At 40.6% G+C, this 25,603-nt stretch overlaps 2 protein-coding genes across 9 annotated transcripts in view; both read left to right on the top strand.

The window, feature by feature from the left end:
- The window catches only part of TRERF1 (transcriptional regulating factor 1), a 97,783-nt gene extending 85,228 nt beyond the window's left edge, over window positions 1-12,555 (top strand). For all 8 annotated transcript variants that reach the window (XM_071426853.1, XM_071426835.1, XM_071426844.1 and 5 more), the window contains 10 exons: window positions 130-496; window positions 1,041-1,101; window positions 1,817-1,956; window positions 2,653-2,756; window positions 3,945-4,020; window positions 8,815-8,903; window positions 9,741-9,854; window positions 10,525-10,713; window positions 11,168-11,376; window positions 12,019-12,555. In XM_071426853.1, the coding sequence (XP_071282954.1) occupies window positions 130-496; window positions 1,041-1,101; window positions 1,817-1,956; window positions 2,653-2,756; window positions 3,945-4,020; window positions 8,815-8,903; window positions 9,741-9,854; window positions 10,525-10,713; window positions 11,168-11,376; window positions 12,019-12,340 (1,671 nt within the window). In that variant the 3' untranslated portion in view covers window positions 12,341-12,555. The remainder of the gene's footprint in view (window positions 1-129; window positions 497-1,040; window positions 1,102-1,816; window positions 1,957-2,652; window positions 2,757-3,944; window positions 4,021-8,814; window positions 8,904-9,740; window positions 9,855-10,524; window positions 10,714-11,167; window positions 11,377-12,018) is intronic.
- Window positions 12,556-15,663: 3,108 nt separating this feature from the next.
- Window positions 15,664-22,939, top strand: MRPS10 (mitochondrial ribosomal protein S10). Its single transcript, XM_071426879.1, has 7 exons — window positions 15,664-15,890; window positions 18,928-18,986; window positions 19,095-19,167; window positions 20,206-20,345; window positions 20,829-20,937; window positions 22,059-22,148; window positions 22,418-22,939. Exons 1-7 carry the CDS (start codon window positions 15,855-15,857, stop codon window positions 22,502-22,504), a joined length of 594 nt encoding a protein of 197 aa, XP_071282980.1. The 5' UTR covers window positions 15,664-15,854; the 3' UTR covers window positions 22,505-22,939.
- The last annotated feature ends 2,664 nt before the right edge of the window (window positions 22,940-25,603 follow it).

Raw genomic sequence — 25,603 nt, 5'->3', positions numbered from 1 at the left:
TTTAGTGGTACCTGAATAACTGCCTGGTGGGAACAGCTTTTCTGTGGCCATTGCCCAGAGCTGTAGAGGATTGTGTGCAAACCACATTTAAGCATCCTGAATGATAAGATTCTCTGTGTTTTCATTTAGGAAACTAGCAAAAAACCTCATCCAAGTGCTGTAAAATCGGAAGAAAACTTCAAACCGTTGCAGGACAAGAAGAAGTATCGGCACAGACCTGAACCTCTCTTCATACCTCCTCCTTCCTTCAACCTCAGCATGTCCCACTCGGGTGCCACTCTGTACCAGAGCCAGCTCCGCTCTCCCCGCGTCCTGGGGGATCACCTGCTGGACCGCACACACGAGCTGCCCCCCTACACTCCGCCGCCGATGCTCAGCCCCATCCGGCAAGGCTCTGGCCTCTTCAGCAGTGTTCTCACTTCCCACAGCACATCCCACGCTCAGCTGCCGCTTACTCCACTGACACCCACTCCTCGGGTGCTCCTGTGTCGGTCCAGTAAGTATTGCATTTACACCACTGTCCTCTCTTCTCCTGTCACCACATTGATGGGTTTTGTGTGTGCTCACAGGCGTGGCCAGTTCTGCTGCTTCACAGGAAAAGTACCTTTTAGTGGCAGTTTTGCCTTGGATTTTGCAAAGTTAAGGCATAAAGGGAATAGAGGAGCCTAATCTGCCAGTGAGGCTGTGATCATTCCATGTGGTCTGCCTCAAGAAAGGATCACCTTGCCTCTCATTACATCTGGGCCTTCTGAAGTGGAAGAAAAAGACCTAGTTTGAGACGTGGGGTCCATGTTAAGTATTTGTTGTTCAGTACTTCACTAGAAAAGATATGTAATCTCTCAGAATCAGGGCAGTAGAAACCTCTGCAAGTCCAGACATTTCTGTTACCTATAAAAATTTAGACTGTTTCTAAGTATCGATAAAGGGTCATTTTAGCATCATAGACTGAGTAATGTTGGTGTTAGTAGGGAGGTGGCAGTGCAGCCTGGGGGGTCACCAGCAGCAAAACAGCAATACTCAAATTCCAATCTCTGTTTCAGATAGTATTGATGGAAGTGTCATTCCAGTGACGCCTGGGCCTGGAGAACAGACTGTTGAACCGTAAGAAAAACAATATTTTTTGTCACTGCTTTTATAGATTAGCTCCAACCTAGAGCCCGTGGTCTGAAGTGTTTTGAACCAGGCAGGAAGTATTCAAGTGCCTGAAATCATGTTGGGCGGGATGCATTTAATGTTTCTGTGGGTGATGGCTAAGGACATTTGGAACAATGTGGCTGTGGGAAATTTAGGTGTCATGGCTCAAAGTTAGTGGTGGCTAGGAAGAGTACTGTGAGGAAAATGTGCCAATCCAGTACTCTTGCTTTATATATTATTATAAGAGTGGAGCTTTGGAGTGGTGGTTTACCTGGTAGGTTCCCCATGGCAAAGTGCAAACAGGGTTGTCCCTCAGCAGTAATGGCTCTTTTTGCTCTCTGCTGAAGAGTACCATTCTCTGTGGAACAGAAATTTGCTGTTTCTGATGTCTAGCCTCTTTGCTAGCCATGTATATAAATTAGCTTGGGTTGTCCCTAAGGTATGATGTCTCAGTATGGCTCAAATTGCATATTGAAATTTTTGTTTTTCCCCAAGAGATCAGTTCTCTCTAGTATTCAAAATACTTATCCCACTGGGAGTAAAGCATTGCGTAAAGCAATCTGACACAATTTCCTGCCACTTCAGTGCAATAAAAGTTTTGATGGAAATAAAGTGAATGCTAATCTGACTTTTGTATTTTCTACACATAGTTGAATACTTATTTATTTATTCTTCTTTATAGGCGAATCAATATTGGGTCCAGGTTCCAGGCTGACATTCCTGAGCTGCAGGACAGATTGCTAATGGAGAAAGATGTGCACAAGGCTACTTTGGTTTGGAAACCATGGCCAGAACTGGAGAACAAAGTCTTCCAACAAAGAGGTATAATGACTTGCCATTTTGGAAGTTCCTACATCAGCCTGTGCCTGTTGAAGAAATACACATTGATTTCTTGTGTCTGTATTGAACAAAATGTTCAAGAGAATATTAATTGCTGAGAATGCAGAGCAAAAGACTAGAACTACATGGTATAAGTTCAGAGCAGCAGCATTATATGGTGGCATTTAAAGGGAAGTCTGGATGAATGGTTTTCTGGCAGCCAAGGGGGAAAGGTCATTGCTGGGAAGTTGGGTACTGAACTGCCTGGTAAAGGCAGCTGAGAGGTAGCTGATGCATCCTGGGCCTGTCCTGTGACCATAGTGACAGGAAATGTGGCAGGCTTGGTGGGTTTTACCAGCCCTGAGCAGAATTTTTTCCTGTTTCTAACATGGTTCATTCTGTTTCTCCACCCTGGCTGGAGCCTCCTTGACACAGCAGTGTCACTGGTGTGTGCAAGTCATTGCCTCACAGGCAGATCTCTGGCTCTGGAGTAGCCTGTCCCACCCCAACCTGGGCTCCGTTACATCCTCTCCTCAGTGATCCTAAAACAAGTAGATGAGATGTTGAGGAGAAAAAGTGTGAAAGAATCTGCTGCCCTGAACTATGTAGTCTTTGAGGAGCATTACAGAATCCTTGGCTCCATATGTTTGACTGACAGGCTACTGTATTAGCAGTAAAATGTTGACTTGTTTCTGACAGTGGAAGACCTTTTAAATATGAGCTGTTCCAGTGTGTTACCTGGTGGAGGAACTAACTCAGAATACGCTTTGCACTCACTCTTTGAAGCAAAAGGAGATATTATGGTAAGATAAAAAAGCTGAAAGGGGAGATATGATCCTCTTCTGCAGATAAATTAGCATGCTTTATTAAATGGATTTAGATATGGTTATATAAAAAAGATTTCTGATTGATTTGAAATGATGCTTTAAACATCCTGTAACATTTTTGGGGAATGACTTTTCCCTTTAATAAATTTAAATTTCAAAGCAGTGCCTCTCTGAAGGCTTACTGTATATTTCATATAGATAAGATTACTTAGTTTATAGCCTTGGGGCTTTGAATATCTCCCAGTGCTTGCTCCAACCCTGATATTTCACAGGCTTTATATTTGGTCACAGAGAGCTTAGTCCTCTTCTAGCCCTTATAAAAAAACCCCTTTTTTTGGAGCAGCAATCACATCTACTTATTTGTTCAGAACTGTGAGGTAATTGAACACAGTTCTTATATAAATAATGCATTTCAAATATTTGCATTAGTTTAGTGATGGGAATGTTATTAACTAAGGCAAAACATCCATTTTCCCCAGTGTTAGGGAAAGGCAAGGCCTCTTGCACCAGTTCCTGGAAAACCAATATAAAACCAAATGCAACAAAACATGGGGCTGGAATGAGTCTCACTGGATTGGCTAATACAGTGGGTTTTAGCTTGTGTCCCAGTTTCCTTGGGCTCTGTTAGCTGTATCTGAGAGGTCTGAGAATGTCAGGATGTGGAATTTGCTTTACAGAGAGTATGCATTTTCAGGGGAAAAAAATTTAGGGATCCATAAATTCTCTGTCTTCCTGATCTGAAGGACGATTAGCTATATTTGCAGTCATTCTTGACAGATGTTGACTTACACAGATATTCTAAAATATTTTATGCTATAAATATTAATGCTTCAAACCAACCATTAAATATTAGTATTAATTAACACTATCAAGTCTAACACTATAAATGTATTTGTTTGTGTCAAGCAGAAGGGAGGGAAAGAGCTGGAAGTTGCTAATAGTCACATTTGTGCTCATTAAGGTAGGACAGGTGCACATTAGGTGCTCTTCTGTGAGGTACAGTGTTAATGGGCCTTAGAGTAATTTGATGTGATTTTATATGACAGAAAAGAGAAAAGAGAGAAAATTAATTCATATCCTCATAACAAATAGTCTTCTAAATGCAGTTTTATGCCACAGATGATTGCTTTCCCTAATTCTGTTTTTCCCTGCTTTTTCATTTAGGTTGCTCTTGAAAAGCTGCTGTTGAGAAAGCCAGTGAGGTTGAAGTGTCATCCTTTGTCAAATTACCACTATGCCGGTAGGTTTCCTTTCTTTCTATCTGCTCCACAGTCCAAGCCTGGCATGCAGGCTGGAGCATGGGATCACCTTGCACTCTCTGCTGTCTGCTGCAGGGATGGCAGCATTTAATAGAGATGATGTGGGCAGTGCCAAGGGTACTCCCAGAGCCGTTTGTTGCAAGTTCAGCAGTTTTATACATGACTGACAATGTACGGAAGCTTTGCATCCATGTTGCTGTGGAGGATTCTATGGATTTAAAACTGCCTCGAGTGATTATTTTTCTCTTTAAACTGAAATTTAACAATTTCATCTCCTTTTAAAACTGCTGCTATTTGTAATTTATAATTTAGTATCACTAGTGTCTTAATTTTCTGGTACATAAGCAATCTACCATCCAGCCTGCTTCTTCCAAGGTGATGGTGCACAATAAATGAATATGATAATCACGAGCATCCTTTCAAAGAGGCAGTGCTGTAACTCTCACTAGGATCTTAGTGCTGCTTACAGAGCCTCTGTGTGGGGATCTAGTAAAAAAAGTCTGGGTTGGTGTGAAATACAAATGTGGTGTTAAGCCTTTGGATTCAGTTGTGTCACCTGAGCAGAGATGGCAAATGTCACACCTCTGCAGCCCCCCATGCTATTGCTTAATGCTTTGTAGTGGCTAACAGCTGCTGAGACACAGAATAGGGTTTTGCAGAAGACATTTAGAACTTCATCTCCAGTTCAGGCTCAATAGGAAACAAGCAAGAGTCTCCTGGTGGTCAGTCAGTCACAGTGTCCAAGGTCATGTACTCAGTTCGGTTACAGTCACTGTGCAGGGTAAGTACAGAAGCAGTCTACATCCTGGCTGTAGCAGCCCACTGGAAAGACTTCCAAGTAACAAGCAGTTTTTGTAAAGCAGCTCCTTAACCCCTTGGCCTGAGAACAAGAACAGAAACGTGTTTGATAGTAGCTGATAATGACAGTGAATAAATGCGAACGTCAGGTTTTTGGTTTTGTCTGAGGAAGGTGCTTGGTGCTTGTGATAGCAGCTCTGTTGCAGTCCAAAGGGTGGACATGGGAATGGATGGGGAAGGAGGACATCAGACATCAGACATCAGCCAGGAACTTTGATCAAGGTCCCTTGCCTGAAGAGATGACACCAAATATGTGTGAGACAGTTCAAGGGCATGAGAGCAGGAAGATGAGGAGATAGCCCACAGCCTCTTCGTCAGTAAACAATCTAATTAGCAGAGCAGATAGGAAATTTCTGCCTGTGTGGCAGAGGAAGAACAGTCTTTACTAAAGCAACTTCACAGTAGTTTCAAAAAGAATTCATTGGGATTCAGGGAGGAGCCAAGAGACTGTTTTGTTTGATCTTTCACATGAGATGATGCTAATCCTTGGTAAATAGCACTGAGACCTGTGGACACCTTTGAATCCCTGTTTCTTAAGCAGGAAAGAAAGTTTGATTCTGCTTATCACAACATGAAATAAAATCTCACCATTCTGGATTTAAGTGCCATAAAATAACAAGACAAAGCACTGCTTTCTAATGCTTTTGCATGCAACATGTGATTGCAACTTATATTGACAGCATTGCTCTAGCACTGTGCAGCAGCTCTTGAATAACAGTTTATTTCTGATTGATAATGAGCCACTCGAGGCATATGAGAATTTTTCATAATCTAGTCCATTAATAGCTTTAATGTGACTTCAAGTGGCATCAGTTTGGGATAACTTCATGCTTTCTGCTCCATACTCAGAAATCAAGGCTCTCAGGCTTACCACATTTAAAAGTGGAATACATTGAAACAAAGCATGCCACTTACTCATGAGAATTAACTCATTAGCATACCACAAACAACAGACACCCAAACTCATCCTTAGCATTGCCTTTGAATGAGGGTACAGGCAAATAGCTCACCTTTGAAACTTGTTGGCTTGTGAAGGAAGCCATTGTAACACTTGTAGATTTTCTGGTGTGTGCCAAGAGAGCTGGACATGCTGACCCAGGGCTCCTTGGAAGAACACCCTAATCTCTGTCCAAACACTTTGCCATCTGTCAGGATGGTGTTTAGGAAGAGAGACGGAGCACATACCCGGTACAAGAGGGGCACTGTTGCAAACACTTGAACTGTTCTCCTTTGAACAGTGGAGTTTCTCAGGTCTGAAGTTCTGCAGTGAGAACTGCAGGAGAGATGGTCTCTGACATAGGGCACTTCAGGCAGTGTGGAAGCTTCTTGTACATGCTGTGACAGGGCTGTGGGTCAGACCCAGCATATGTTGTGCGAAGGGGATTTCAGCTACCTCTCAATAAGGCTCCCTGGGTGTACATGTAGCCCCCTTGAAACCCACAAGTTCGGCCCAAAGCACACAAATTATTAGAAGATATTTAATATCAGTTTAATATGTCAGTTTAATGTCAGTGCAAAAACAGTATGGCAGGTAAAACAAAATGTAGAATAAATATCTAAACATAAAGAGCAGCTTTAAAATTTGATCTGTATTCTAAAGCCCCAAATTCTTTTTGCTGCATTGCAGATCTCTCTCTATGCACGTTCTCTATATCTCCCTCAAGCTAACAAGAGCAAAAGTGGTTTCCCAGCAACCAGAGTTAAAAACAGCTTTTCTTCTGTTTCTTTTCCTACACAGGATTTATTCTATTAATTAGGTTACTTCCAATTAACCCGCATAATCCTATAAGTGTCTCTGCTAATACCACAGCTATTGGGGAAAGTATGCAAGGCTCAAATATTCCATAGGTGTACAACAAAATTAGTTCATGGAAGTGATTCCATGTTATTATTTTTATTGTGTTGTCTTATTTAGAGGGTAGGGTGGAAGCAAGAGAGAGAATGACTAGAAAAAAAGAAAATCTCTCCCGTGTTGTCATGCTTTTAAAGTTATGTTTTGGCACAATAGAGTAGCCTCCTGGACTGAATGAGTGCATTTACCCCTGTACGAAGGGAGGGTAAATGCGAATGACTGACAGCTTGTGTAAGAAGGGAATGATGCTGGTTCAGGGTGGGAGAAGATGGAAAGGCAATGTGTCAGCAGAAAGATCTCTGGGTGATAACAGAATAAGTAAAACTCGTGGCTTGAAGCCAGTGCCTTTCTCTGATGCTTAAGAGAGCTTTAAGTGTAAATCTCTGTGGACATAACTAATGCATGCTTATATCCAATACCGGAAGAGCCTACAGAAAACAGGTTGCAGAAAAGTTAATTTTGTAGTTTTCATCATATAAAGGAGTGGTGAGATACCTGCTCTGAGCTTGTAAGCCTGGGAGCTGATGATGAAATACAAAAAATTTGCAGTTAATTATATTGCTATTTTTTAAGACAAAAGTTACTTGTAGAGTTCAATACCATGTGTGGTGCCAAGACCCAAGTTAATTGAAATCAGTGCAGAGGCAAGCATTTCTATGGGGAGTAGTAACATTGACAGAAATATAAAGGATTTCTTTTTTTAAAAGTTTTAGATGTTTCAGAAATTCTCAGAATGAAGTAGAATCTTTTCATAGTGTAAGTCATTTCAAAGGCATCCACTTTATGACTTCTTGCATACCCTTCCTTTAATGTATGTAATGCTGCCCACTCCTAACAAACAGAACAGTGCTTTGGTGCAGCAGAGCAATCCTGTGTTCCTTCTGTTTGCCTAATATTGAGAAAGCATAAATTCAGTTCAATTTAAATGTTGATTTCACATTTTCATGGGCAGTTAGGCCAGGGGACTAAACACAGAATAACAATATTCAGAAGTTTTATATATAGCTTCCATTAAATGATAAAAAACACTTTGTGCATATTGCACATTGCTACAGTGTCTACCTCCTTGTGACCTCTGCCACAGAGGATTTAAATGTCTTATTCCAAACCATGCAAGTGAAGAGCTGCAAAAGGATTTTAGAAAAAGGATCTTACAAAAGGAGAAAAGGATATATGAACTTCTGTGTCATCAAATGTAAAGTGGCATACATGGGAATAAACAATTCAATCCTTACATAGGAAATTATGAGCTCTGTGGTGGTACTTCTCAATTCAAATAAAAGTTTGGGATTGTAATGCTAATTCTAAGGAAGTATCAACTGTATTTTACAATAGCTAAAAAAATAGTCAAGCATTAAGAGGATAGAAATCATGGTGATGCCACTGTGAAAGCCTGGATTTTATGTGGACTTCTGTGTGCCTTTCTGGTCCTCTTTATAGGAATGTTTTAGTACTGGAAAAGGTTCGGTGTGGGACAGCAGTAATGATCAAAGGTTTGGGAGTGATAGAAAGGGCACAAAATTCTGAATAGCATGCAGGTGATGGTCAAGGTTGGGTTCACTTTCTCCTCCACTTGAAGAATGAAGGGTCATCCAGTGAAGCTACTGGGAGCCAGGAAACAAAGAAAGGGAGGTGGCTCTTCATGCAGAGGGTCCACTGATCTATGAAACTCCTTGGCAAAGGATGGTTTGGGTACAAGAAGTTTAATTGTTTGAAAGGAAGAGTGGCTCATCACTTACAAGGGTAGTTACTAAATAAGCAAATTGCAACAGACTCAGGAAATCCCCTGTGCCCAACATGGTCAGAGGTTAGGAAAAATTAGGGAGAGGCATTTGTATTTGCTTGCCCTGATCTTACTGTTTCCTAGGCAACTGCCTGTCACCACTGCTGGAGACCAAATACTGGTTAGATGGACTTCAGGTCTGAGTCAGAACAGCCATGCTTGTATTGGGGTAGCAGCAATCATTCACATTTGCTTGAGACTTCTGGTTCTCATTTCAGATATGGCATCAGCATAAAGGTGGTGAGTTTTTATTGTTCATAATGATTTCATGTTCTTTTTAAGGCTCTGACAAATGGACACATCAAGAAAGGAGACTGTTCAAAGAGGCATTGTCCACCTACAGCAAAGATTTCATATTTGTACAGAAAATGGTAAGGTTATTTCTGTTCTGTCAATTTCTGGGTTTTTTTTTTTCCCTTTTGCTCTATGCTGTTCCTCTTCATTTTCCCTCCAGTGCCAGACCAGTTGGTTGCAGGCATAGAGGCAGCAGTGGTTACAAGAACACCAATAGGAGTGGTATATTCTTTGTTTGTAGCTGTGCATTAGATACCAGTAAAAAACAGTTATAAATAATTAAAAGTTGTTCCTCTTGTTATTACATGTGAAAGTTTTCACACCTGGAGTCCAAATCATGGCATTTTATGTATGGGACAAGTATGATTTTCTGTTACCATCTTGGTGTTCTCTGGCAGTTTGTTACAAGGTACCAGAGTCACTGGCATTGAGCCTGGTGTCAGGAAGTGTTGAAACCTCTTAATAAAGAGAAAACATGTTTGGGCTTACTTTTCATGTTCTGCTACAAAGCAGAAAAGACAAGGTTATAAATCTCAGGGCACAATACCCTACTTGTTAGCTCAAATGTTGAAAAATATGTGGATTTATGTGAGTCAAGTCTTAATTCCTAGATTTCTCAGTGGTACTGTACAACTGAGCTACAAGAGTACATTCTGAGTCATTTTCTGTCTGGAGTTTAGAGAATTCCAGAGAAATCTTCTGAAGTTGAAAAAGTCAACGGAAATTTGACTGAAAAAAAAAAATTAAAAATAATTATTCTACAAAAGTATTCCTATTGTAGTCAAACTGCCTTTTTTTTTCCTCTCCATTTGAATGTTTGAGGAATAAAGCCTTCCTGACAGAATATATTAAAATTGTGTTGAATGAAAACAGAAAATTAAGATGGGACTATTTCTGTAATTCCTTAACTACAGGTTAAGTCCAAGACAGTTGCACAATGTGTGGAATACTACTATACCTGGAAGAAAATCTTGCGTTTGGGACGGAAACACAGAACGCGCCTAGAGAAGAAAAGAGATGAATGCTTGGTAAGTCTAAAGGAAGATGAGAAAGTTTAACACTTGATAATTTTTGTTTGTCTTTTTTTGAGGAGGAGGTTGAAGTAGGTGACATAGGTATCTTCCAATAGAAATTATTCCATAACTAAATTATGTTCTGTATGAACATTTTGTGACCTCAGCTACCCCAAGATTTGTTTGGCTGGACTGCAACCAGATTTAAGTGCATTATCTAACTGTAGCCCAGGGAAACATCTGCAAATTATGCTTCTGCCCATGTGTGCTCCTAAAGGCTCTAACATTCCGATACAAATACCACTTGGGATGTGCTGGCTTGTGGGTTGGGTTTTTTTGGTTGGTTGTTTTGGGGTTTTGTTAAAGTAACTTGACTACAAGTACAGCATACATGGCCTTTCTGGTGGCAGGAGGACAGCACTGCACCTGGCATCTGCAGATCTTTGGAGCATAATACACATGGAGGCTGTTTTGAGCACTGCAGAGAAGCTTTATGTGCTATTGCTTATGCATTAAGGGGTGGTAGCTCCAGTAAGACCAGAAGTTCATTCAGGATGGAAAGAAACAGTGATACTGGGAAGCACACTTGACTAAACAACATGCTGTTCCCAAACTGTCTATGTCCTGCTATCCAGTGCTGTCTGACCATATTTCTAGTGTTCCTTAAATGTGCTGTCGGTTTCAGACAAGTGGAGAGGAGGAAGTGTTAGAGGAAGATGAGGAGATCGAAGAAGACAGAAAGGAAGAAAGGGACATGCAGAAGTCACCTGACCCACCAGCAATCTCTCTTGTTGGACCTATAGATCTGCCTGCCGTTCAGGGTCTTTCACTGTCTTCATCCTCCTTCATCTGTGAAATGCCAAACTGTGGCGCTGTACGTGAGTTTGGTATACTTAACGGGGAGAGGGTGGTGGTGGTGGTGGTCATATGTGTAAACTACTGAATTGTGATTTTGACTCCTTTTAATTCCCACCCCACAAAATAGAAGCAGTTTGATCTGTACAGAAAACTGAATTCTGAGATGATGTACCGTTTAGAAATACTATATGGCAACAGCTCCAACAGCTCCACAATTATTAAAGTTGTGTAGGTTACACAACTTACATAATAGGATAGCTCACTGCTTTGTTTTATTGTGACTCTCTTCAATTATAGTGGGATATTGCTGAAAGCAAGCACCATTTGAGCGAGTAGATGGTGCATATCAGACATGTACACTTGTTCTGTTGTGATATGCATTCAGCATCCTACTTTCTGCAGTTCCAGTGTTGCCTTGTGATTTCTTGGGGTTGTTTTTTTCCCCTCCCCTCCACCCCACTCCCTGGCAGGTGTTCAGCTCCCGACAAGCACTGAACGGCCATGCTCGCATTCACGGAGGTACAAACCAGGTGACGAAAACGCGCTGCACCATTCCCGGCACCAAGCAGAAATCCGGTACGCAGAGCGGATACTGCTCCATCAAGAGCTCACCTGCCCACAGCACAACGAGCGGCGAGACCGACCCAACGACAATTTTTCCTTGCAAGGAGTGTGGCAAGTAAGTGTGGCTGTCTGCAGTACAGCATTGCCTTTGCCTGTTTAGATTCCAGATCAGCAGTGCTGTGAACAAACTTCGTGTTTTGCTCTGATTGTCTTGGAAGAAGTTTTCCCCCTAGATGATACGTTCTCTTACCAAAACTGTCAGAGATAGGTTTGCATGACATTTTGGGTGCCCCTGCAGTATTTACTCCTATTTTCCACTTACCTGCTAGAATTTTTACATCTGACATTCCAGCTTCTTGCTTCATCACTGACTTGGCTGAGACAGGGGGCAACTTTTTCTGTGCTTTTTGTGCTTCTGTGCTTGAGTTTGTCCATTGTGGTAATCCTTCACTTTCTTCCTGTTGTGCAAGATGGTTGTGAAAGTGAGAGAGGGAAAATTATGATGTGCATAGATACTGAAGCAGGTGTGGGAGCTACAAACTACCTTTGGCAAAATCAGAGTAGGCCATTTTGATACCATCAGGATGTATAAATCTGGTAATATGTCCCTGAAATTCACACCATGGCATTGCAGACTTCACTGACTTCTATTTCAGGACAAGGAAGCAAATGTACTGATAAGTTGTTGAGTCTTTTTTGGCTCATTTCATCAAAAGTAGTGCATTTTAATCTGATTTTTTTTCCCTTTAAAATTTAGGGTCTTTTTCAAAATCAAAAGCCGCAATGCTCATATGAAGACTCACAGACAACAAGAAGAACAGCAAAGGCAGAAGGCTCAGAAAGCTGCTGTAGCAGCAGAAATGGCAGCCACTATTGCAAGAACTACTGGGCCAGCTGGGCATAGTTTGATCCCCCTGGATCACATGAGCCTGGTTAAACATGTTGAAAATGTTGGTGACATTGATGATGATGTTGTTCCGGATCTGGGTGATGTCATGGAAGAGAATGAAGTCATGGATGCTGACCTCTTACTGGATGATGAAGATCCAGATCTACTGCAGGATGATGCTGAGTTGTAAATAAAATTGTTTGATAGACAGCTACTGAGCACACCCTGAATGGATCAATCAGGAAACCTGGACTGCTTGTTTATTCCCACTGATTGTAAACTACCTGTTGAAAATTATAATTCTTTTATCCAGGTCTAGAAAAGAAATCTGCTTTTTTCCCTTTTTTTTTTATTAATTTGTGTTTTGGGGGAAAAAATAAATAATTGGTACAAATATTCTTATAAGGTGTTTTTATCTGAGCTCTTTTTGCTGACAACTTCCAAGGCCACTAATTACACAAGTTCATGGTTCTGCTATCAGTTCCTACCAGATGGTCCTGGTAGAATCTTTAGTCTTTAACTCTTCCAAGTTTCATTTTACCGCAATTACAAGAATAAATTTCACACACTTCTGATGAAACATTTTTTTTGTCTATATTGGATCATTTCCAGCATCTTCTAGAGAGTAAATGTCATCTCTCTCTTAAAGATACCATTACATTATTTGTCTATGTGCTGCCATTTTAAGCAAGATGGAAGAAGAGAAGAACTGGTTTAACTGTGAAAGAGTTAGTAATGTCACAGTTCATTTTCAGTTCTGTCTTGGTTACACAGGACATTTTAGACATTCCATTTTAGCAAGGTTTTGATCTGCTGATTTGAAAATGACCTAATTTCCAAGATTGAAGAAGGAAAATGATTGTTCTATGGTTCACATCCTCTGATGGGAACACTGAATCAGGAACACTTCCTTGGTAATCAGATTGCACTGGAAATATTGTCCCGTGACAATAAATCACACTGTGGAATAGCCATTTCTGTGGTTTTAGGGGAGTGTGTGCTCAAGCAATGCTTGCTCTCTCACCAGGCAAACACAGGGAAGCATTCTTACCATTGGAAAAGAGATTGATGTGCTTTCAGCACCTAGGTATATGTGTTATTCTTGTGCCATTTTCAGTCCTCTTCATTACATCAAATTCAGCTGTTGTTTATTTACTATAAACATGCTGCAGAGGTGAGTTGATGTTGCTGTTTAATGACCATTTCTCCTCCCTTAGGTTCAGGTCTACGTGCTGGACACCTGACACCTGAGTTTATATAAATTTAGATTTGGTTCTCTGATTAAACAGGATATGAAAGAATTGTACGTTGCAGAATAAAACAAGGAAGAAATGGAGTTAGGTTGAGTGGACCTTTAATTACAGAAAACAAATGCTGATTGCAGAGCTTTCACAGGCAACAGCACTGATTTTCTTGTGAATTTTGCACAGCAGAGGAGTATTGTTAACTTTTTAAAATACTATAAGACTTATTTCAGATCTTCCAGGCTTCAGGTTTGTTTGGTTTTTTGGTTTTTTTTTTTTTTAATAAGTTGGGTTTTATTTTATTGGGTTCTTTTTGCCATATTCCTAATATCTTCACCAGAATCTGAGGGATGGTGGGTCTTATTTTCTACTTGTTATCCTTGTTTAACTATGCAAAAGGAGGGTAAATCACAGCACTTTTATAGGATTTACTGGACCACACAAGTTCAGAACCAGTGGGACCCACTGACAGAGAGAGGTGCCTTCTCTGTCAAAGCCAAATATGTGAAGCCAAATGACCTCAAGTTTCTACTTTAAGGTCGAATGTTCTGATACTAAAGAACAACCCTTCAGGAGAACGGAAATACCTTCTCAGTTTCCGGTTAGTGAAGTTCCTGGGTACGTGGTTGTTTTCATGTTCTGCAGGGTTTTCCAGAGGTTTTTGCAGTGGGGTTTGACCGGTGGGTGGAATTTCTCCCGTCACGTAAGAGGTGATGTTCTCAGTCATTGTACCCTTGAGCTTCAGGAGATCAGGCAGCAGCAGCCTTTTCTTTGCCAACGTGCCACTCAGCACATTCCCCAGCAGTTCCTGTCCATGCTGTGACATTTCACAGGGGCCATATGCAACCCAGGTTCAGCAGCCTGGGTGCTCAGCTCTGTACCACCAGCAAGACCCACTGACAAAAAATCTCATACATACTGCAAGTCTTTGTGGTTTGCAAAGTGGTGGAGGCTTTTGTGAGCATTAATATGTGTTGGCTTTCAGGAGTCTGTGTTAGAAACAGCCCAGCAGAGTCTACTCTTCCTCTCCCAAGCTTGTATAATTTTGAACCTTTATGGATCTTTGTGAGAAAGGCTCTACACTGGAAAATGGACAGGTGTTCAGGTTCCTGGTGATTAGAAACTGTTTAAGCAAAATGATGAATGAAATTGGAGTTCTGCTTGAAGAACTGAGTGAAATACAGTAGAAATTTAGGGGCTTGATTCTGAAGAGTAGCTCTGTATTAAAGAATCTACAGTGACACTTTTTTAGTAACAGTTGCACAGGACCTGTGCTAAACTTAGTACCTATAAATATATATACACACACATACATATGCCTGGTTAAGTAACATTAATTGGGTGCTGGTTTATTGTACAGCCAAGAATAGAACAATGATAACCAAAGAAGTTATTCATAAAGGAAAAAAAAGAAATGCACATTTCCTAAGCAGTACATGATTTAGGCCTCAAACATTGACTTCGTCGTTAAGTGTTGCATTGGCTGATGTTAAATGTGCTGTTCTGCCTATTTGTACATGAGTTGAACATAGTTTTGTTTCAGAAAACTTTTTTCTTGATGATGGTTGATGATGGAAAACTATTCAATATTGGAGCTAGTCCTCTTTGATAAAACGTGTACATACAGAAAACATATTTTATGAGAAAAATCTTATTTTCAATATTTAACTGTTATTTTATTAGAAGATGGTTCTGTAAATATTTTAGGCGTTTTAGTGTAAAAAGCAGACTGTAATTTTAGGTGGCAAAGGAAGTAACAAAATAAAAAATATATATACATTTGATAGAGCTTGTGATCTATGCTGGTTTTAGGTTCCCGTGTTTAGCATTTGACTTGCACACAGCTTAATTTCAGGTTAATCTCACTCTACACTGCCTACCTGGTTGTGTGTATTTAAGGATCGTTTAGTAGCATAAATCAGCACTTATTTATTTCCCCACCCCCTTTAAAGATTTGATACCGATCAGAAGCTGTGTTGTATTATTAATCGCTATTTGTATGTGTGAAAAGAAAGGGGTTAATGTGCCATTGCCAGTCATTTTTATATATCGGTAAAATACAGTCGAGCGGGGAGAAAGTTGAAAACGACGATTCGTGTAATTGGTTTTGTTTCGGTTTGGGGTTTTTTGAGAGGATTCCTAGAGAACAGGACGGGGAGGCCTGAGGGGACCGGCGGCCGCCGTCGGCGGGAAGCGGCTGAGGGGGAGCCGCTGCTCCGTCGGTGCTGCCCTGAGGCAGCGTTCGGGGGAGGCGGGACCGGGCTGGGGAGCCGAGCTGGGGCTCGTACGACTCCTGCGGCGCCGTGGGAGGTCCAAGATCGCCTCCGCACCGCCGAGCGCTTCCCCGCGGCCGGAGCCGCCCCGGCACGGAAGGAGGTGCGGGCTGAGGCGCCCCGGCGGGGAAGGAGGCGCGGGCCGCGGCCTCGCTTCTCCTTCCGGGCGGGCAGGGGCGGAGCCAAGATGGCGGCGGGCTGGCTGTGGCGGCGGCTCTGTCAGGTGCGGTGTGCGGCGGGAGAGGGGACGCGGGAGTGCCCGCTGCCTCCTCTTCATCCTCTTCCTCGGCGTCTTCATTCCTGAGGGGAGCGGGAAAAGGAAACGTGGCAAATGCTGTCCTTCGGGCACTGGGAGGGCTGGGGCTGCACAGCGTGGGACTGTGTCTCTGCACGCCATCATCGCCTGGAGGCTGCTCAGAACTCTTGGCTGCAGTTCTGTGGTTTTCCCGCAGTTAGTCCGGGTGGAAGGGATAGTGAAGAATAGGTGACTTGGATTTGGAGGCCGTGTGGTAGGCGAGTTTCTAGTCTAAAAAGTTTCAAAGCTTGGAAGTTACAACGTAAAATAATAGGAAAGCTTAGTGCACTGGTGATGTTTGCTAGTTTGGAGTTAAAAACAGTGATTGCTTTTTCTCAAATTGAGAAAATTGGATTTTTCTGATGCCCTAAACTCTCTTCTGTCTATGCAATGTGTTCTGGACTTGCCTTTCAGCGTCTGTCTCCCCCTGACACTTCAGAGGCTCTCAACCAAACAAAATTAAGGCTATTTTGCACTAGGAGAGGGGTAATTATGTTTTGTGCCAAGTCTTGGTTCTGGTATATTGCAGTCTTTGAGTGTCATTTCCACCTTCTATGATGGCCATTAGCAAGAGCACATCATTAAATCAGACGGTGAAGCTGTTTACAAATTCCTGCCCACTGATGTAATATCTAGCTCTTGAAGTATTCAGTGTATCATTTTGTCAAAATTTGCATAGAACACCTTTAATTTAATGTTACAAAATCTTTTGACTTGATGCAGATCTGCTTAATTAGTAACAAAGGGAAATGGCATGTGGTAGGAATAACATGCACAATCATAGAATATTGGAAAAGCTGCAGACCTTAGTGTGTGGTATAGGACCCTGTTGCTTCATCAGGTTTTGTTCATTTTTATTGCATTAAGACTGAAATTTTTGTACCTAAAACCACATAGTACAATACACTATGAGTGCATTTATCTTTGCATGCAAATAATAAATCCTTATTACCAAGTCAAGTAGTTATAAGTAAAAGAATACATAGCATAAACTGCATATGCACGTGCATTAAACAACCTAAAACAGATAAAAAACTCAGTTATGATTACAGTTAATAGCCTTACATTTGTCATCTGGGGTCAGATTCTGTGTCATGTACTTGCACAAACAGCCTAAGCCCTGCACTGAATAGTCTTTTATGCTCATGGCCTGTCTGCTTCCTGAAGTGGTGTCAGGTGATTGTTACTGTACTTTATATTGGCATTGAATGGAAGGAAGGCAGCATTCTGACTTCAGGAAAAGAGAATTGAGGTGCAAATGTCAACATAATTTTGCCATAGAATCATAGGCCTGGATTGGAAGGGACCTTAATGACCATCTATCTCCATCCCCCTGCCATGTGCAGGGACACCTTCTGCTAGGTCGGGTCACTTAGAGCCTCATCCAGCCTGGCCTTGAACAGTCCCAGGGATGGGGCATCCTCAGCTTCTCTGGGCAGCCTGTTCCAGTGCCTCACCACCCTCACAGTCAAGAATTGTTTTCTCATCTCTAATCTACCCCTGCCCTCTTTCAGTTGGAAACCATTCCCCCTTGTCCTGTCATTATGTGTTCTTGTCCCTCTATTTTATTAGATGTCATTAGACAATTACTAGCTGTATTTCACTACTTTTAGCTATTAAGGCTCAGGTAGTTCCCAGCATAAACTTTGAAACCTTCTGAATGATTATCAACTACAGTGACAAATATTCAGTGCTCCTAAAATTGCCTCTCTTGTTACACTTATACTTAAAAAATGTAACAGTAATGCCTCTGTGAAGATCTGGATTTGAAAGGATTGCTTAAGGGGAGTGCCATAGTCAGCTTTGTAAACAGAAATCTCCCCTCCTCTTCCTGCAGACATCTTCTTTATGGGAAGCAGCATTTGTGGATAAATTGTGAGTGAGGCAAAATTACTTCAGAAAAGTTTTGCTCACTTCTGACATACAATGAATGTATGATGCATACTGAAAAGGTTAGGGACCTAGTAGCATCATAGAGTCAGTTATGCATATCCACAGGCAACTACAGTAAGACTACCTGAAAAAGTGTAAAATCTGGCTGTTTTCTGATGATTTGATTTAGACAGTCACCTGTATAACTCTTGGGTGGGGTATCTGTCTTCTCTCTTAAAGCTGTGACTCCAGCACATGCCAAAAAAGAGCATCAAGGGGCAAGATAAGTTACTAATTTGGCTTCAGCAGTCTGCTACAGCTCTGAGGTTCTGATAAGCGAGAGTTCCTTTTTTCCCCCCTCAAGCAGTCAGTCTATAACTTTGCCAAATTAAGAATTAGTGGAAGGAAGCTAGAAACCACATCATGTTCAGAAGGGAACAATTATTCTGGTATGAAAGATAGTAATGTTACATGATTAACAGCTATATTCCTTTTCTAACAGAAAATCATGCTATCTTTTATGGTTCATTGGCTTCTAAGAAGTATTTCTATTTAAATGTTCTCTTCAAAAGAACAAGTGCTCAAAATCACAAGGAACTTTTTTCTGAAAAAACAGTAAATTTCTCCTTACATTCACAGACTAAATTTTTGCATTTATAGGATACTGTTGTCAGATGCTTTAAGTCCTACTTAGGCTTGTCACTTGACAAAACTTACATATATTGTACCATGAAAGTAAAACTAAAGAGAAAATATTATCATATACTGAAATGGCATCTGATGCCACAAAAATGTATTTTTCTGTTAAAAATAAGCTTATGATTGCTAATCAGGTGCCTCAGTAGTAAATGCATACTGTTACTGTGCCCTTAATGTGCTTCTTTTTTAGGTGCTATTGTATACTGAAATACATTTCCATGCTCCTGTTTTCTTGTATTTTCCAATGGAGCAAACTTCCTAGTTTGTCAAATCAGTGCCTAGGAATGTGCTGTGCTTTGGTGTGCAAAAAAGTAATCTTTAATAAACCTGTATTAACTGGCTGCTTTCTGGTTTAGGGAAAATCACCATAACATAACTTATCTGTTTTATACAGGGATCAGCTTTTCCTGTCAGTTATGCAAGCAGAATTATGCAAAAGCAGTATTTTCTTCCGTAAGTGTAACAGCCCCTCCTCCTTCCACTGCTCATCCATAGTCCCTGAAAAAATCAAATCCAACTTTAACAACTTATTTTGTGTTTTCCCCATGGCTGTATTTCTAGGAGCTCCACCTTGATGGGAGCACGGCTGGCTGGATCCCATGGTGATACAAAGGAGCCCAAGACTAATCCTTTGGTGAGTGTTCTGTAACACAGTATTTCATATATTTTCTTAGTAATAAAAAGGACATCCAGAAAAAACATGAATTCTTTTCTTGCAGCTTTTTGAAGGTCTGCCTTAGTGATGTCAAATTTGTCATAGAGAAAGAAATAATTTAGATTATTGGTATTTGAGATCTTCTGTTTTGGTGTGGGTTTTTTTTCCCCAACAAGATTTCTTTAGTTCACAGTTGCCTCTCAGTAACTTTCTCCCTTTTCTGTGCAGCTGTAACTCTATGAAACACCAACTTTTAGGCCAAATTCAGTTCAGTGCCTGCAGCAGCTTAGCAGCTTTTTGACAAGGGCTTCAGAAACATCTGACAGGCAGTATTAGATCTACAGTGCTGATCCAGCCTTCCTGCTGTGGTTGGTACAAGCTGCATTTAGTGTGCCTAGGAGTGAACCTCTGGGAAAATCAGCACTTCTGCACTCATTAAGGCTCTTTCAGTTAGAGCTTCAATTTCTGATGGTCTGGGCTCACTGATCAACTGGAAGTCATAAACTCACTCTTGTACAAACATGAAGGTTAATACACCTGGGGAAGACTACTGTGTTTAAAGTAGTCTTAGAGCTTAGTAAAGTGAGAATTCTGGTTGCTGTCCATAATGGTCTATTTAATTTCCATACCCAAGCAAACTCTTGGGTATTTGCACACTGCTCTATAAAATTCAAACGGTGCTCCAGACTTGCTTCAGCAATGAGTTTTGTTCTTGCCATTGCTAGTGTTGTCCTCCTTATATCTATCTGGCATTCCTTTTTTGGTAGAAGAAATTTTACCTAAATGTCCAGAAGTTAGCTATCTCTTCACGCTTTGCCTTCCCTGGTAGAGTGAGATCTGTCAGTCAAGGTAATGCAGGCAGATTCTGTTAGATAAACTAAAATAAGCAGCTCAACAGGTTGTGGGGTGTTTTTGCTCTTTTACAAATGGGGCATGCAGGCTAAGGAAATACACAGTGCATGCATTAATTAAGGAGAACGTGGTGTGGTAACTCTTGTCCTTTCTTCACAAATGCAGGTGTCTATTTCAGATGAGCCAGAAACACTGTACAAGAGATTGTCTATTTTAGTTAAAGGCCACGATAAAGCTGTGTTGGACAGCTATGAATATTTTGCAGTGCTTGCAGCTAAAGAACTTGGCATCTCTGTTGAAAAAGTGTAAGTAACTGATCTGTAGAGTGATATGGAGTGAGATGCTTCTTCTGTTATCTATTGTAATTCAGGTCCTCTGCCTAGAAGTATTTTCTTTTTCTTTTTATAAGAAATGGCTGTAATCTGACTTATTTTTTCTCAGATTTTAGACCTAACACTTCTTTGATGGGAGGACAGTGACGAGGAAGCAGCAGCAGTTCTGCACTCAGCACTGCCATAGTGGAAGTGCTTTTTATCTCCATGAAGGATACTGACAGTACTTTCAGTACAGCTGTCAGTGCTGTAGCTTCCCTGATCCAGGGCTGGTTAATAATACCTGAGTGTTAACCATGCCCATGTGAGTTAATAACAAACTGTACCAGTGTTTGATACTTCCTTGTAGATCTTCCAAATGTCAAATAAGAACAGAGATTTCAGCATAATCTTTCAGATAAATTTGTATTATCATCCTTTATGTAACATGAAAATTTCTTTTTCTTCTTTGCTCAGAGATAAACCCCCGAAGACAATAGAGAGATTTACACTTCTCAAATCTGTACACATTTACAAGAAGCACAGAGTTCAGTATGAAATGAGAACACATTACATGTGTTTAGAGGTAAGAAAGAAGGAAACAAAATTGTTCTAGGGGCTCAATTCAAAGATATTACTACGTGCTAATGCACAAATGAAAATGTTTTGGGGAGGAGAATGCAGGAGAATATTGGAGAACAGCTGACCTAGTTACATAAAACACAACACGAGTTATTCTGAATGCACAGCCTACATAATTTTTGGACCAAAAAGTTTTTTATTTTTACCATCATCTTAAGAGCTGAAAAAATGGCTAAAGAAAGTAAGGTAGAATTGATGTGTTATGCTCTTGGTTTCCAAAAATCACTGGGATGAGAGTTTTCTCAGGAAGGGAAGAAGATGCAGATAAATTATTGGCGTTGCCAGTCACCAAGGGTTCTGTTCTCTGTGGATTGGTCTGATGGTTTTGAGCAGACATACTTTTGTCCTGTGCAGCATCATGTGGCAAACTAAAACTGCATGTAGGAAGTAGAAGAAAGGAAGCATAGACAAACCACCAGCTCTGTGGCTGATGACACAGACATCTGTATGATTTAGAATGCAGCTGTGGTTGACTTTCTTAGAAGAAAGGTTTACTTCCAGCATTTTGTGGCTCCTGGGTGTCGTACTGTATATTTGCACAGTGCTTAGCAAAATGGGACTTCTAAGTCCCCTGACACGAGTGCAGTATGAGTGGCTGCCCGCAGACCTTAAGCCCTATTTTTGCCTTCCAGGAAAACCTAAAGGATCAGTAATTCAGTGGAACCAGGAGAAACTAAAAAATCAGTGTTTCAGTGGAACTCTGGAGTTGCAGGATTTATAACAGGCTTGAACTTTGGGAGTATAGAAAATCTGGTGATTTTTGTATAATCTGTGATTATTTTCATCTGATAGCTGCAGTGTTAAGATCCACCACTTCCATCATAATCAATGCATGTGCTCCCAGGCAGCATATGCAGCTCTGTGGAATGAAGTAACTACTTTACACTTGCATGAGAGTTGAGTACAGATGAACTGCTTCTGTTTAGAATATTATGGAAGTTGGCTTCCTGTAAGATGTTTGGTCTCCATAGCAAGGGCTAAATAAGCCAGGGCAAATTTTTTAAAAATTCTGTTTGAAGCATTATTAATAGTAGTTCACTAAAAAAAAAATTCTTTCTGTTTTAGTTAAAATACTTAACAAGCAGTACTGCTGCAGTTTACTTGGAGTACGTGCAACGAAACTTACCTGAAGGGGTTGCCATGGAAGTGAAAAAGGTCAGTTTCCACCCCACATTATTAACTGTTACGAGTCCTGATGCAAGTACCAGTAACTACTGAAGCCTTTAGAAAGTCAGCAGAGAAAATGGGTATAGTTTGATAGGAAGATTTTGGAAAATAGTGGATGGTAAAGAGGCTGTATTGCTTGGAAGTGCCACTAGGTGGCATTTTAAATCTGAGTCATGTCTCAAACCAGAATAAATAAAGCAAAGTAGTTAGATGTTAGCTGGCTGGTACAGTAAGTGGTTGTTTTTCTTTCCTTTTAGACTAAGATAGAGAAAATACCAGAACACATTCAGAAACCTGTTTGGGATACACTACCTCAAGTAAAAGAAACTGAAGTAAAGTCATGAACACACCAGGTACTTGGCTCCATTAGTACTGAAATTCATTGCTCCTATCAACCTCATTTACTGAGACAGTCCATTGTTAAATAAAGGTTCTCTTATAAAGAAATTGTATAAACTCTTGTTCCATCAAGTTATTTTTGCTCATAACTCCAGTACTCTGAACTGCTATAAAGAGAAGTTTTACTGTGTTCTATGATCAGTGACTGTGGTAATTTATAATAAATTTGTAGAAAGGTAAAGTTTATTTTTACTTATATATGTAAAAGTATGTGTATATATACATAAATATAAATTCATCACCTCCTTTTGATACTAGACGGCTTCTGCATGCTGAAATTCTTCCAAATCCACTTCACGTTTGTATCATGTTTAATATTATGGATGCCAGACTGTTATCAATTTATCAATTTTGGATAAACTAATTTGTTGGATAAACTATTTCCCATCTTCTCTTCATGTACCTATACCACATTTCTCCATTTTTGCTTCCTGCCACATTTCTTTGCAAGTGCCAACAGCACCACTCCCATCATTGCTTTAGGTTTTCTCTCAAGTAATCTTCCTTCCTCCTGACCAACTCCTGATTTTTCAGTCAGAAGATTTGTAGTTGCAATAAATACCCCATGCTTCATACTGTTTATAGACATCAGAGTTTGAGCATGCTCTGTTGTGTTCCTAGGAGTCAGACGTCCGAAGTTTAAATGATCCCTGTCTGTACTCCCCACTTTTGCATCCAAACAGCAAAATTATCAGGATCAGCAATTTCATTCCCTTAAACAAAGGTAGTGTATGCCATGTGGGATGTTCCATGCATCACAGCAGAGCTGTGTGCTTCACAGGAATGTGCATCACATTCCTACCTTGTCAGAATTCCAGTTTGAATATGAAAGGAGTGATGTACAGAGAGGGAAGACATGAACTCCTTTCTTACCTTTCTCTTTGCTACAAGCCAGTGTTGTAGCTTACATATCTCTATTTTCATTATATTCACAGAAGTGCATACAATATAAGTAAATAAGCATTCAATTTTATAAGCTATATACGAGAGTCCATCGTGCAATTTACACTGCCTAAGAATCTTAGGGCAAAATTATTTGAAATTTTAGCTCTCCCGTCATGAATTTGGATAGAAAGTGTGTGATCACATTTGTTTCAATTAAAAACATACACTAAAAAATATCTCACAAGGGACAGGGCAAAACCAAGGTGGAAAAGCAGGTATGAAAAAGGCATGAAAGGGAGTTGGTGCAAGACAAAAGAGTGAAGGCAGTAAGCCACCAAGGAGGAATCTGTTCTGTTTATATTAGTAGAGTTCTCTAAAATAAAGGAAGTGGCTTTTATAAACCATCTGTCTCTGGAATGTCATGCAGATAAAAGTGCTGGAGATACACAGGTAGCAGCAGCACATTTCTGCTGACAGGGTTTAGTTGTGGTTGCTGACAGAATGGGGTCAGCAGAACAGATTTCAAATAATGCAAGCTCTTCTCCTTCCTTTCCAATATTATTGCTGGAATCAGAGATGCATAAGAAATCTGTAAAAAGAACATTGCTGGTGATATGTTACATGTTAGCAACTAGGAACTCCAGGGTGATTTTACAAGTTTATTTTAAAAATTTCATTTAAAATTTTCAAGTGGAGAGATCTAATTTAAGAAAGAGATTATCATATAACAGTGGTTACATGTTCACTGGTCTATGGGATATCAGCATCAGTGCTGCTTTACTGCCCATGCCTCACGAGAGAGCTGAGGTGCTCATTTCCTGGGAAAAGCATCTTCTAAGACACACATCAATGGCACCACAACATTTTAAGTAGTTTAATCCTAAACACCAAATGCTGCCCAAGTAGGATCCTTCTCACACAAGGAATGGGGAGGAGCGGGGAAGGAGTTGAGCAGAACGAGGGAAACAATTCCAGGAATATCATTGGTTTCAATGGTTAAATTGAAGTCAGGATGGAGAGAGGAAAAAGAGGTGAGGATCCACTTCAAGCTACAGGACCAAATCTTCTAAGCTGCTAGAAAAACTTGCCCATTCTGGTGAAAAAAGTGTAAATAACTGGCCACAGAAGCAAGTGCTGGCATTCAGGACAAAATAATGGGATCCATGCATTTTTAATTCATAAGGCAACATTTAAAAGCAGACTGAAACTCCACAAAGTAGTGTGAAATACCATAGCCAGAACTTTGGAAAGAGTACACAAACCACACTGGAGTCCGAGCTACAGGCTTACTGTCACCAAGGTCTTATAATTTTCCCTTTTTAATACACAAGAATGCAATCCCCAAAGAGTTCCTGAGCTCTCCTGATTCAGCTCTGAACAGACTCCTGCTCTTCTGCTGTCTCCCAATGCCAAACTGTAAGTCAACAAGAAACAATTTTGCAACATAAAAATATACTGCCTTTTTCACATTCCTGACAGAAGTGAGATTGATTTGCAATATTTTTCCTCTTACAGAGCATGACTGCCAACTTCACCAAAAACCCTGCTAGTTTGAAGTCGTTTATTTTAGTGTTGTTACATAACATGTTAGCTTTGACAGAACCTGCCAAGGGAATTTCTGCTGCTGGGCACAACCAACTGCTGCTGCTGCTGTCTGTGTGCTGTGGGGTACTGGGTAAAGCAGGTCGGTGGAATGGTGTGGATTAAGACAACTTCCCCCAGGCCAGAGGGGTTTATTGAAGGGACTGACCATGGGATTAACAACATGCAGGAGTAACTCCTGGAGGCTTCTGTGTAACTGAAGTGCAGTTAAATGTGCTTGCTTGCTTCAGTCAAATCCATGGGTGCCCTCAGGTCAAGATAGTCAAGAAGCTACAGTCCAAATGCTAAATGTTCTTTTTCCCTAAAATATTCCATGCCTCCATCCTATTTGGAATTATGTTGCTCTCACTTAGTTCTTGTACTCCCAGAGACAAACTGAAACCTATTGTGTGTGTTTTGCAAATTACAACATTTATAGCCGTTTGTTACTAAAGATTAGAGGAGTTTCAGCTAGGTCATACAGAAACACGGGGATATAAAGAACTTCTAATGCAAAGAACTGAAAATTAATTTAGTGTATTTGACACAATTTATGGTTGTTTCTGAAAAATTGTCTC

The sequence above is a fragment of the Agelaius tricolor genome, unplaced genomic scaffold (assembly GCF_023055355.1).
Source record: "Agelaius tricolor isolate 1412-34295 unplaced genomic scaffold, bAgeTri1.0.p SCAF_1, whole genome shotgun sequence".
Classification (NCBI taxonomy): Eukaryota; Metazoa; Chordata; class Aves; order Passeriformes; family Icteridae; genus Agelaius; species Agelaius tricolor.
The sequence above is the reverse complement of the archived record's forward strand: the minus strand, read 5'-3'. Positions and strand labels throughout refer to the sequence as shown.

Bases quoted from the DNA above. Each gene is read 5' to 3' on its own strand.
- MRPS10 (XM_071426879.1), top strand. From the start codon at position 15,855: ATGGCGGCGGGCTGGCTGTGGCGGCGGCTCTGTCAG. The intron at 15,891-18,927 runs GTGCGGTGTGCG...TGTTTTATACAG, and splicing joins TGTGGCGGCGGCTCTGTCAG to GGATCAGCTTTTCCTGTCAG. The intron at 18,987-19,094 runs GTAAGTGTAACA...CTGTATTTCTAG, and splicing joins CAAAAGCAGTATTTTCTTCC to GAGCTCCACCTTGATGGGAG.